This window comes from Hippocampus guttulatus, chromosome 2 (assembly GCF_054856545.1).
Source record: "Hippocampus guttulatus isolate MCC_2025c chromosome 2, RoL_Hgut_1.0, whole genome shotgun sequence".
NCBI lineage: Eukaryota > Metazoa > Chordata > Actinopteri > Syngnathiformes > Syngnathidae > Hippocampus > Hippocampus guttulatus.
Genome location: NC_141262.1, coordinates 30,632,464 through 30,645,418, shown reverse-complemented (window position 1 = coordinate 30,645,418; position 12,955 = coordinate 30,632,464). Strand labels below are relative to the sequence as shown.

General features: G+C 40.0%; 1 protein-coding gene across 1 annotated transcript in view; it reads left to right on the top strand.

The window, feature by feature from the left end:
* The window catches only part of ctnna1 (catenin (cadherin-associated protein), alpha 1), a 62,799-nt gene that overhangs the window by 31,995 nt on the left and 17,849 nt on the right, over positions 1-12,955 (top strand). Inside the window, exons 8-15 of the mRNA XM_086105627.1 lie at positions 3,671-3,751; positions 3,915-4,067; positions 6,716-6,808; positions 7,236-7,392; positions 7,535-7,735; positions 9,809-9,960; positions 11,869-11,979; positions 12,583-12,764. Of these exons, the coding sequence (XP_085961753.1) occupies positions 3,671-3,751; positions 3,915-4,067; positions 6,716-6,808; positions 7,236-7,392; positions 7,535-7,735; positions 9,809-9,960; positions 11,869-11,979; positions 12,583-12,764 (1,130 nt within the window). The remainder of the gene's footprint in view (positions 1-3,670; positions 3,752-3,914; positions 4,068-6,715; positions 6,809-7,235; positions 7,393-7,534; positions 7,736-9,808; positions 9,961-11,868; positions 11,980-12,582; positions 12,765-12,955) is intronic.

Below are 12,955 nucleotides of genomic sequence, written 5' to 3'. Positions count from 1 at the left end.
CACACAAGAACAGGGATAGCATGCAAATGTAACACAGGAATGCCAGAGGTGAGGTTCGCAATTTAGAACAGTGAGGCAGACGTGCTCACAACTAGTACACCATTCTGCCGAATCGATAGAGTAATCAAATTTAAAAATTGAGCGTTCAGAATTCTGTTGGTTGTATGGAATTACTTGCTGATATGATCTTGAATCGAGTGAGCTAATCTGGAGTGTACTGGCAGCAGATGCGCTTTAAGTTTGGCTACAACTAATATATATATATATTAGAGCTGTCAGTTTAGCGCGTTTTTATTGGCATTAATTTAAATGAATTTTTTTCTCACGAGATTAACGCGGCACACGTCACAGCGGATGTTATGTTGCTCTATAAATAAACCAGAAACAAAACAACAAGCGCGCTGCATAGGTCCACGCACATTTGTTTTACCAGCCACGACACCGAAAACTGAGTTTATGAATGGAAAGTTTACTTTTAAAAAGTTGCCAGATTGTTCCACTGACAAGACCAAAGGTACCTGGATCATACAGGTATAAAGATGTATGCCACTGACGCGATTGTTACTTGTTTGGAACTATTTTGTGTGGAAGGTTACAGTGTTCCGTGCTCATATAAATAGAACGGGTGGAGCTTCTCTGTGTTCGTCCGACAGTGACGGTGCGCTCAGGCACGTCGAGAGTTCAGCGGTGCAGTGGTAGCGACCATACTGAAAATAAAACGTCTCCAGTGATCGAACCAAGTGTAGTCATCCGAAATGATGTCTACACAAAACCGTAGAGAGACCTCCGCGCAAGAAGGACCAACAGAATCAACACAGCCTGACTGCTGTGTTCAAAGCAAACTTGAGAAAAACGAAGTATGCAACCATGGCTTAAATCCACTATATAGGCTGAGTACTAGTTTACCTTAGATGTGCCCTTTATAATGTTATATTGCTCTGTTTTGATTCCATAAAAATTATTTTTTTCACTGTTGTTGATGGACAGTAAAATTGTGTGAGAGATTATGTGTGAATAACTGCTCCAAGTGAAAAATGTTCATGTAAAATTGAAAATCGAAATTATTTCAGTAAATATTTGCATTTTGCACATAGAAAACTGATTCATGATTCCATGTTAATGAGAGCATTAAAATGGGGAAAAATAGGACAAAAAAATACAAAAGGAAATTCAGAAACGATAAAAAATGCGTGAGTAATCACGATTAATTTTTAGTGAATTTGAGTCAATTATGACAGTTGCATTTTTAATTAGATTAAATATTTTAATCGTTTGACGGCTCTAATATATATACTGTATATATATACATTCATTCATTCATTCTCCTTGACCAGCATGTAACGGTCGTCCTTGTGAATCACCCAGTGTGATGCCTCTGGAGGATTGTAGTATAGGTTGGGTGGGGTACGCATTAAAGCATTTTTGGAGAAACAACTGATTTGACATCTACAGCATGTATAACTTTTCACGCAATCCACTTCGATGTTTTTGTGGACAAGGGATGTTTTTATTATTAAAGTGATGGATAGACGTAACTTTAGAACCGTAAAAGCTGCCACTGACAAACTGCTTCCATAATAAGCACCTGAAGAAGTGCCTTTGAATCCACTAGTGTGGAAATTAAATATAGGCTATGAAATGGGATTGCAAGAGTCAGGGCAGAGCAGCCACTTAACCACAGAACTGCATCCAACTGAAAAACTATAAAACAAAAATCAGGGGATTAATACCCCACGAGAACCCTTGTGTCTGTGTGCACTACAAAACAAACAGTGTTGAGCGACGAGGCAGGTCCATGGTGGTGTAGTATCTGATTTGCAAATTATAAAGGGGATGAAAAGCCCAGAACCCAACTGGTTCATTCATTGTTGCTCTCCCGTGTCTCTGCTTTGCTGTGGGTGCCAATCAGTTTGTGTCTGAGAAAGTTTTAGTTCTGCTAACTTCCACTTGAGCAATTTGCAGAATGAGGCTGAACATCTCTGTTCTGTGGGGAACAGTGGATAGACTTTTACTACTGCTTTGCACTTAACTTTCACTGCTGCCAAAAAGAGTTTAAATGTTTCTATACATAATTTAAGCACTTACATTAACTTGTACGTTCATAAATGTACTATAGTCTGTACAATTATCATTTGTTTCAATTTTTATTGTTGTACTAGTGGAACCTGCAAAGTCAAACACGATCACTGGTTGTCTTTCACATTTTCCTGCAGAATCAGTAAGGCACGTCGATACATACGTCTGTGTTACACACACCACACAAAACCAGGTCACTCATGCATGTTTGCAAGCAGAGATTCAGAGTAAGAGGTGCACAAAAAGTGCTGCAACAAGTTGAGCTGGGATAGTGGGGACAATGCCTTGCTCAGGGGCACTTCGATTGTAGCCAGCTGGGCGATTAGTATGTCCCTTTGTGTGGGACTTTGACCCATCTCCTACTACACCAAAGCCTTACAAGTTACAGAAATGTTATATGTGACTCTCCGGTTCCTCGTGCCTTTGACTTGGGGAATTTCCCTTGTATCATTTCTCGAAAGGTTTTGCGTTTAGGCCCAGTGACAGATCAAAATATTTGGGCTAGTTGCTGCAGAGCTGCCCTTGTACTTCAGAAGCACTGCCAAGGTGTTCATGGGATATAATCTACTGCTTTTGATACAGCTAGATGTTGCATTCAAGATTTTCTGTAAATCGACTGTATGACTGTCACAAACGAATCTTTTTCGAATTGATTATACCATCGATGCCTCTGAGAATGGTTGACTTTTCTTCCAGCACTGGTTGACAGACTCGACACTAATGTGATGAAAGTTGAAGCGACGACGACGACTAGTCACTGACGTTATTTTTTTCAATACAGAAGCTTAATTAAAAATAATAATTAGAGGAGGATTATATATATTTTTTGTCAATGTTTTCACTGACTACGGAGAATTTATGTTAAATTTACCAAAAGGATGCAGAATAGAGCACACGCAGCAACATAGGCTGGATGAAGGCTTTGTTTGAAGGTTGCATGATATTTTCAGCCAGAGAAAAAAAAAGTATCATTTGGTTTGCCTTGCCGCTGGGACAGCCAGGTAAAATTTTGCAGAACATGGCAAAACTGGGTAACCTGTCCTCATTCTGGTGCGTGTTTCTTAGCACACCAATGCCTCTAATGAGGATGAGCTGGATAGAAAATGCATAAATATATGCAAATAATTATGGATCTCTTTGTTTGCAGTAAAATAATTCCCTGCTCTTCTTCCACTTTGAAAGTGTGGTCTGGAAATTAATAAAATTTGAAAATTTCTCCTTTACTGGTTCTCCCTCAATTAACAAAGCTGCAAATACAGAGAAGAGCATTTAAATGAATAAAGAAAAATAGCTAATTTCATTCAGTGAGCTCATGTTTAGAATATTGTCTTCTAAAGTCAAAGACAGCAACTAGTTGACATCACGCACAGTATGTTTTTGTGGGACACTGAAGTCAGCTACTCTGGACAAGCCGTAGTATGCTTTCGTGCTCATCTCCAGGATCCTGGATGCACATGTGAATGGTTTGTGGATGGTGTTCAGTCACGTAGAGTTTAAAATTAATTTGCGTTGTTGTTGTTCCTGATCTTGGGGATTATATCATGAAACAATCATTACTATGCAGTCTTTGATCCTCCCATTTTTTTCTTTGCAGGCCGGCAGAAAGGACAGGAGTGATGCTCTGAACACAGCCATCGACAGGATGACAAAGAAAACCAGAGACCTCCGCAGACAGGTGTTTTTTTTTTCGACCTTGTGGTTTTTGAACTCTATTCTTTTCCACCCCCTGCCCTTTTAGTATTGCCATTAATGTAATAATGCAAGTGAATAAATGCCGCAGCATACACACTTTGAAAATTTAAAACATTGCCATTTTCTTCTATTTTTCACCAATATAGCTGCGTAAAGCTGTAATGGACCATGTGTCTGACTCATTTTTGGAAACCAACGTACCCCTCCTGGTCTTGATTGAAGCTGCAAAGAACGGCAACGAGAAAGAAGTGAAGGAATATGCACAGGTGTTCCGTGAGCATGCCAACAAGCTGATCGAGGTAATGCACAATGTTGACCGTATCCTTTGTCAAAACCCAATTCAACCGCAAGACTAATCTTTTTTTTTCTTCCCAAATTGACTTATTTTACTCGGCCTACTAGAATTAATCAACTTCCTCTCGGTCAGGGGTGTCCAAAGTCGGTCCTCAAGGGCCGCTGTCCTGCCTGTTTTCCAGCTCTCCCAGGAGACACGCACCTGATTCAAATAATCAGGAATGTTCTAATGCTGCTTCAGAGCTGGATGATGAACTGATCATCTGAATCAGGTGTGTTGCAGCCGAGAGAGATGGAAAACAGGCAGGAGGGTGGCCCTCCAGGGCCGGAGCTGGACATGCCTGCGCTAGGTCCATTAGCCAGTCTCTTTTTTTTGTGTTGACTTAAAGTTGTCCTGTGTTTCAATTTTGTCGTGAATGATTTCCAAAATATTCTGATTTAACCTTCCTCCGGCCATATTCCGGCTGAATTCTTAACCTGTTTCTCACGGATAATGCTCGTCAATGTGTTGATTCCTTAGTGATGATAGTCCTCCGGAATTCCAGATTTTCAAATTTTCATGAAAGTTCCTCCGGAAAATTGAGGAAAAATTGCCTAAAATTTATCCGGATATTAGTTGACAACATTGAACGAACACGCGTTTGAGTTCGTTGTTTTGCTTGTAGCGACACCACTCGAGTGAAGCGCGCCTCAGCACTCGATAGTCCGCTGCTCCCTGCTGTGCGTGCGTCAGCGCGAACATGTATGCACGCACGCACGCACGCCTCTTTTGGTTTCAACCAATCAGCGCCAACGCTACTGACGTCACATATCAAAGGAGCTTTCATCTACGACAACAGCTAAGCTAGCAGAGACGACACAACACGGCGCTCGAGGTCGGATGGACACGTTTTTCTGCCGATCTGTGTGTTTCCCTTTTTGTCCAAATTTTGCTTTCACGAGTATAGCCATGTTGAGGCACTAACACTAGTAACAGTAACACCCCTCCCTTCGCATTCTCATGGCCTCGCCATATCTCGGGAGAGTTTGAAATTTCGCCGAGAACGGAAGCCACAAAGGGTGAACGTGTGCACACAAAAGACAGATTAATCATTGAATGTCGAGTATTTGAATAGCGTTTTGTGTAAACTAATACATGTGTGATCGCCTCGGTACGGGCCCAGCGCAATGTTCAAACAGGTAGACAGGCAAGCTGACATACGTGCAATAGACGCGAGTGTTAGGAACACGTTCAAGTGGTCATGGCTTGAGGAAAAGGACTTGAATGGAGATTTCTTTGTCCGACTACATTAGAAAGGTCGACAAACCTGGTAAGTCAGTTAAAATAAATTATATATATATTTTCCCCCCCGGAATTTTCAGGAAAGTCCACTTTCATCTCTGATTGCTGCAGTCACAACCTCAAAATCTTACCATGCTAATTATTGGAATGTTTACTTATTAAGGACATGAGAGCAAGCAGTTGAGACACCACAAAGTGATGACTTTGGAGAAGCAACAAGCCAGAGGCACCACTAGCTGACCTCATTAGTGTACTTTGACTCAATTCCTTGAATGGCCGTGTTCAAGCATCAAATGGTGACATTTGAAATGGGACATCTCCCCATGGGCGGTTGACCACAAGTCCACTGTATTGGCTGGTCTAGTGAGAATAGAGTAGCATAAGCTTTTGCCAAACACACTGCCGGTGAATTGGACAGAATGGGGCACCACATCAGGGAGGAGACCTTTTAAATTGCCAAGGAACACTTCACTGTCAGACCTCAGGACATTGACAGGCTCACCCTGTAACTTGTATGTATTATCGCTACTTGAAGAGTAAAATACTTGGTATAACTTAATGTAGGTGAAGTGGGAGGTGGGAAGCTAATCCTATTTTAAATACAATGTGCAGTGCTTCCAGTTTCAAAACCTCATTTTTCTAGGTTTGCTGTCTTTGCTGTATTCTTAGAAGATGACCAAAGACAATTCAAAAGCAGTATGTGTGAATTGGGTAGTTTTTATATTCACGTCATTTCAGTGACAATTTTGGGATTTTTTTTTTCCATTAGAGTGGCACCAACAACTTTATCCACATGCAGCATAGATGGAGTGATGTCGCTTTCGATCAAAATCCTGAAATCTGTGCTCTTAAAATTGGCCTTTGAGAAAATCAGTATCAACGTTGCTCTATTCTGTTCTCGTGATATGAGCACACGGGTTGGTGGCCTCAAGGCAAATGGTCCATTAGTTTATACACATTTGTTTGAAACCGTTATGATGTTATGACTGACCCACATTCATCTTTAGATGCCATCTTAACAGATCCACATTTGTCAGAACCATGTGGTTTTTAAGATTGTTAGTTAAATTTAACTGGTGAATATTTAACACTGCAGAGACAAGAAACAGACGAGTGACAACACTTTTTCTCCTGCTGTAGAAAAGGCATAAATTGTAATAGATTACCCTACAGCACATTTTGGATTGAACATTTGGCGGAGTTCTTCTCATTCATGGTTACCAGCATTTTTTTGGAGAAGCGCAATGTTTCTTGGGAAGACGTAAACCTGTTTTTAGAAGTTGTCATGTATGTTTCAAGTCTTCAAGAAAAATCGGAAGTTTCTCCCTTATTTTCTGGCGTGTCCCATTTTTTTCTTATTCTTCTGTTAAGGTGGCCAACTTGGCCTGCTCCATTTCCAACAACGAGGAGGGAGTGAAGCTGGTCCGGATGGCAGCATCTCAATTGGAAACTCTTTGCCCTCAGGTATTACTGCTGTTTACACCCACTTGCATAAAATTCACTTTTGATTTCTGTAGTTGTGAAATATAGGAACTCTATGTATAACCATGTAAAGAAATATACACGTATTAGAATATGGTTGTAATTGTAGACATAGCTGTGTACACATGAAAGGCTTTGATTATAGACTCCTGCAAACTTTTGTGTTCTGGTACCAAATAGTTACGCAAGTGTTTACTCTTCAAACTGCAATAAGCTAATAATAGAACCTGCACATTGAATTTAGTAGGACTTTCACAATTTTGTTCAACCCATTCAATTGTTTCCTGAAATATGCTTTCCTCAGTTTCAATACTATAGTTGTATTTTAAGGTGTTATTGATTGTCCAATTTCTGCAGTTATTACAGTCACTGTCATGACGGCAACATGTTTTTGATTGGGCAATTGCAGGTGATTAATGCGGCTTTGGCCTTAGCTGCAAAGCCTAACAGTAAGGTGGCACAAGACAATATGGATTTGTTCAAGGAACAATGGGAGAAGCAGGTCAGAGTCCTCACTGATGCCGTTGACGACATAACATCCATCGATGACTTCCTTTGTGTCTCTGGTAAGTAGTATTTAGACCACTACCAATACCAAAATACATGATGCAATTCATGGTGATTTATAAGACCCACAATACCAAAATATATGGTGCAAATCATAGTGTTGGGAATTGTACTCACTATAACTGTTTTATTGTCCCCCAGAGAACCACATCCTTGAGGACGTGAATAAATGTGTTATTGCTCTGCAAGAGAAAGACGTGGATGGTTTGGATCGCACTGCTGGGGCTATTCGAGGCCGTGCTGCCCGAGTTGTCCATGTGGTCACTTCTGAAATGGACAACTATGAACCCGGAATATACACAGAGAAGGTGTTGGAGGCCACAAAGCTCCTGACTGACACAGGTACAACTTGCATAAAATGATGAAAACGAAGACAGCAACAGAATGTTTGTACCAGTAGAAAGCGAATTAAGGGAGTTTTAAAAAGGCATCCTAATCATACTAGAATGATCTTAAATTGGTTGGTTTTCAACTCGATTGTTATTTCATACATAGACTGCATGATTGCAACAAGTCATCAAATGAGCACAGAAAACAGCCAAACAAATACCAGTAGGAAATTCACAATGTGGCAGCCTCCTGTGGGAGAAGTTAGTCAATGAAAACAACAGGCGAGCATAAACTGCAGCCCAACTGACATTTTTTTATCCTGATTCCAATAATTGACTGAATAAAATTCTGATAACAGATTTATCTGTTGATTAATGGGGAAAATCTGTCATGAATAAACTCGTTATGACTATGTATTACTTACTACTGTATTTTTTGGTCCTTTAATGTGAGCGTCAAAGAGTAACTACATGCACAACAATTGACTACATTACAATACTTTGCCCATTATTATTTAACTTTACAACAGAGAAAAATCGACTGACCCCACAAAATTATATATATATTAGAGCTGTCAAAGGATTAAAATATTTAATCTAATTGAAAATGCAACTGCCATAATTAACTCACTAAAAATTAATCGTGATTACTCACGCATTTTTTATCATTTCTGAATTCCCTTTTATATTTTTTGTCCTTTTTCCCCATTTTAATGCTCTCATCAACATGGAATCATGAATCAGTTTTCTATGTACAAAATGCAAATATTTACTGAAATAACAATTTCGATTTTCAATTTTACATGAACATTTTTCACTTGGAGCAGTTATTCACACATAATCTCTCACACAATATTACTGTCCATCAACAACAGTGAAAAAAATATTTTGTCACACAACAGCTGCTTTAACAGCTCTTTTTATGTAATCAAAACAGAGCAATATAACAAAGTGCACATCTAAGGTAAACTTGTACTCGGCCTATAGCGGATTTAAGCCATGGTTGCATACTTCGTTTTTCTCAAGTTTGCTTTGAACACAGCAGTCAGGCTGTGTTGATTCTGTTGGTCCTTCTTGCGCGGAAGTCTCTCTACGGTTTTGTGTAGACATCATTTCGAATGACTACACTTGGTTCGATGACAACACTGGAGACGTTTTATTTTCGCTAGGTCGCTACCACTGCACCGCTGAACTTCACCGTCACTATCAGACGTACACAGAGAAGCTCCACCCGTTCTATTTATATGGACACGGAACACTGTAACCTTCCACACAAAATAGTTCCAAACAAGTAACAATCGCGTCAGTGGCATACATCGTATACCTGTATGATACAGGTAACTTTGGTCTCGTTAGTGGAGCAATCTGGCAACTTTTTAAAAGTAAACTTTCCATTCATAAACTCTTTCAGTATCCGTTTTCGGTGTCTCGCGCTGCCGTGGCTGGCAAAACAAACGTGGGTGGACCTATGCAGCGCGCTTGTTGTTTTGTTTCTGGTTTATTTATAGAGCAACGTAACATCCACTTTGACGTGGGCCGCGTTAATCTCGCGAGAAAAATTTTAATCCCGTTAAAATTCATTTAAATTAATGCCAATAAAAACGCGCTAAACTGACAGCTCTAATATATATATACACACACACACAAAATATTGCCGATTTTTTTCTGGGATGTTGGTGAATTTTAATTGTTTTGTTTTATTAATCGGAAAATATTACATCAGCAAAATAAATAAAGTTGATTTTTACAGTTGGGACGGTTTTTCGATGTGCTTTGCGAAGAGGTGCCTCAACCCTTATTTTACATGTAAATCACTGAGAACAATGGATTGAAGACTTAAATATTTGGTAATTAAGAAGACAATTGCAAGTACATAAACATGTCTTTTAGGTGCAAAGTTGAATCACAGCTTGTCCCTTCTGCTAAAACGCATTCGTGAACCGTTTTGGCTGTTGTGTTGGTGGAACTAATAATTCAGATTTGTCTACGCTTACACGGTGGTTGCACTAGCCTAAACTCACTGCGGTTCTTGAAAGAAATCTTCCTCAATATTGTATTTCCCACCTTTCATCTCACCCTCCCGCAGTGATGCCACGGTTCACAGAGCAAATTGAGTCTGCTGTGGAGGCCTTGAGCGCGAACCCCTCGCAGCCGGTTGATGAGAACGAGTTCATTGATGCTTCCCGTCTTGTATATGATGGCATTCGAGACATTCGCAAGGCTGTCCTCATGATTAGGGTAGGTTGCACACATTGCTTCTCTCCCTCCCTCATGCAATTTATAATATATTTTGTTTAATCCAACGCAAATGTAAAAATGTCCATTATAATCCAAACAATTCATTTATTTACAACCTTGGATTGCTGCTGCCAAGATGCTAAAACAATCGACATTTGGACCCTATTTGAGAAAAAAGCCAATTATCAGCCAATCATACTTTGAACTCGTCTTTGGTGAAGTCGGTGTCCAGATTCTTATCCTGCTAATATTGCAAATACCATTTTCAAATATATTTGGAATATGTAGTTCCTTACAGAGACAGCACACCAGTGGTTCCCAACCTTTTGTCTGCCAATGACCAGTTCGTGGTAGGGCTGATCGTCACATTCCCGAATGGGACGTATTGGCGCACTGGTGGTTGGGGACCGCTGCAGTCGACCACACATATTTACAACACTTCAAGATATGTCTCTACTAATTTAATAGATTATTTCGGCATTGGCTTTTGTCATTTTGTGTGACAGTTAAAAAATAAATAAATAAATAAAATAAAAACTTATTTCCTGCTTCTAAAAATGGTGTAAATACACACTGAAGATTATGAAAACCACACAGTCTAGGCAACAAGCTGACATTCTGCAGCACCCAAAGCCAATTGATAAAGTACCTTAAGGACTGGGCCATTACAGCCCAAACAGATGTTTACCTTGCAAGAGTGTTGGTCAGGGTTAATTTTTAAAGCAGACTGATGGGCTTGCCATCCGACAGAAACTTCAGAAAATGTGCCCTCCAGACAGGAGTATCATAAACATGAGAGCTGCCGACAGTGAGAAACGGGGGTGTTACCTTTTGTGTTTTCTTTTTTCTTTGTAGTTGGGTGCTCAAGGCGATTTCATCTCGGATGAATGCCAAGCCTTGGCCAGTAAATCGAACATCAGAGGGAAAATGGTTGTGTCCGAACTGATTATTCTGCAGACAAGTAATGTTAATTGGAGGCCTTGTAGTCAGGCCAGTATTGTAGAAAAAGATCACCGATCATTAGTTTAAATAAGATGATACAAATGATATATTTTATCACTTGTATTAAACAAACTTTACTATCCTGACAAAACGTATTTAAGTGCAGATGAGTATTGGCACTGCTAAAAAGAAAAAAATCGGGGGTGGGGGCTGCTTTTTACTGCCAAACATGAGGTCCCGTTTGCCGTGAGCCTCCCACGTTCATCTGTTGCTCAGGCCACGGCAGGTGATATCTGCGCCTGCAGAACACCATTGTCTGGCTTGAAAGAGACGACTGTGAGTCAGTACAGATTTGTAACTGAGCATACCTGAGAACACCATTTTCCCTGCATAAGGACTACATTTCATCAAACAATGGACCTTCACTTATTTTTAGATGGAACTACTCCAAAGTAGTTAAAGATGGGAGGTGTAGAGCTATTCAGTCGACCGACATAGTAATAAACAATCTTCTCTTTACCACCTTTGTAGCCAAAAATACATGAGTAATTAAGTTATACTATTTTAATTTTTTGTTTAAAAACAGAAGCATATGGTCAGTTTTATATTAAAAGATTGTGTCGGACCAAATTTGAAGAAGCTACACTCGGTGTACCCAAACTCTTATATCATCCCCTTTTTCAGGAATACCAGATGGGATCCTGCTTCCAGTATGTTTTAATGCTACCTTATTCTTTAAATTTCCTCACAGCTGCCCAAGCAGAACAGTTTTGTGTTCAAATCTACATGTTCACATACCAAATTAGAGGAAGCAGACCTGTCAGTGTTATGCCAATCGTGCCAAAGTGTTTTTACCAGATACGCTGCATTCATGTTTTGTAATATTGAAAATAATCGTAGGTGTACAGGGCTAATTTATTTTTCTGCTTCTTTGAACAGAACTCTATACATTTTGTTCTTTTACAGACTCCAGAAGAGTTGGACGACTCAGACTTTGAAACTGAAGACTTTGACGTTCGCAGCAGGACCAGTGTGCAGACAGAAGATGACCAGCTGATTGCTGGCCAGAGTGCAAGAGTGAGTGTAGAGTTTTTGTTGCTAATGAGAGAGAGAGTGAGCGAGAGCGAGGGAGCATATACAAGTAGCCCTGCCCGCATTATTCGGTGCCACGTTAATTTTGGAGAATGTACATACTGTATGTATAGGTATATTGTGTGTGTGTGTGCGCGCGCGCGTATTTAAACCTAATTTGTGTACCCATGTGAAACAATTGGCTTTATTTATTCAATGTAAGAACGTTTAAGTTTTGACCCATTTTTAAAAGTGGGTGTTACTGCCCATTTAAATGTCAGTCATGTTATATCTTATTTCCGATTCTGAAGCTGTCCTTCAATTGTCCACACCACAGGTGGTTAGAAATGGTTCTAAACACGTTTGTGCACAGTATTAAGCTGTTTTGAAATCAGAAACCAGCAAAATATATATATATATATTATTCTTTGGTTCATTTTAAAAAGAGGCTAATTAATTTTTTTAAGTGAAGACCATTGTCAATTTGTGGTTGTTTTATTAAGAAACGTGGTTTGCCATAGCACCATGTTGATGAATTCTTTCAACCTAAATAACACAGCAACAGCATGCTGTTTTAACCTGTTATCCTTCGACTATTCCCTGCTTTAGGCTATTATGGCTCAGTTGCCACAGGAACAGAAGGCAAAGATAGCAGAACAAGTCGCCAGCTTCCAGGAAGAGAAGAGCAAGCTGGATGCCGAGGTATCCAAGTGGGATGACAGCGGCAATGACATCATTGTTTTGGCCAAGCAGATGTGCATGATCATGATGGAGATGACGGACTTCACCAGGTGAGTCTGCCTTTGTTGATCACCCTGTTCTATTCCTCCAAAACAAGTAATGCTGTGCTTGATGGACACTTCAGCCGGCCACTGGAAATGATGAGCAAACGGTTGACGTTGCCCGAACAGTCCATGGAACAGTTTTTTTTTTTTTTCTATACATATGGCCGTGCGTGCGCGCTTGTGTGTATTGTATTGCC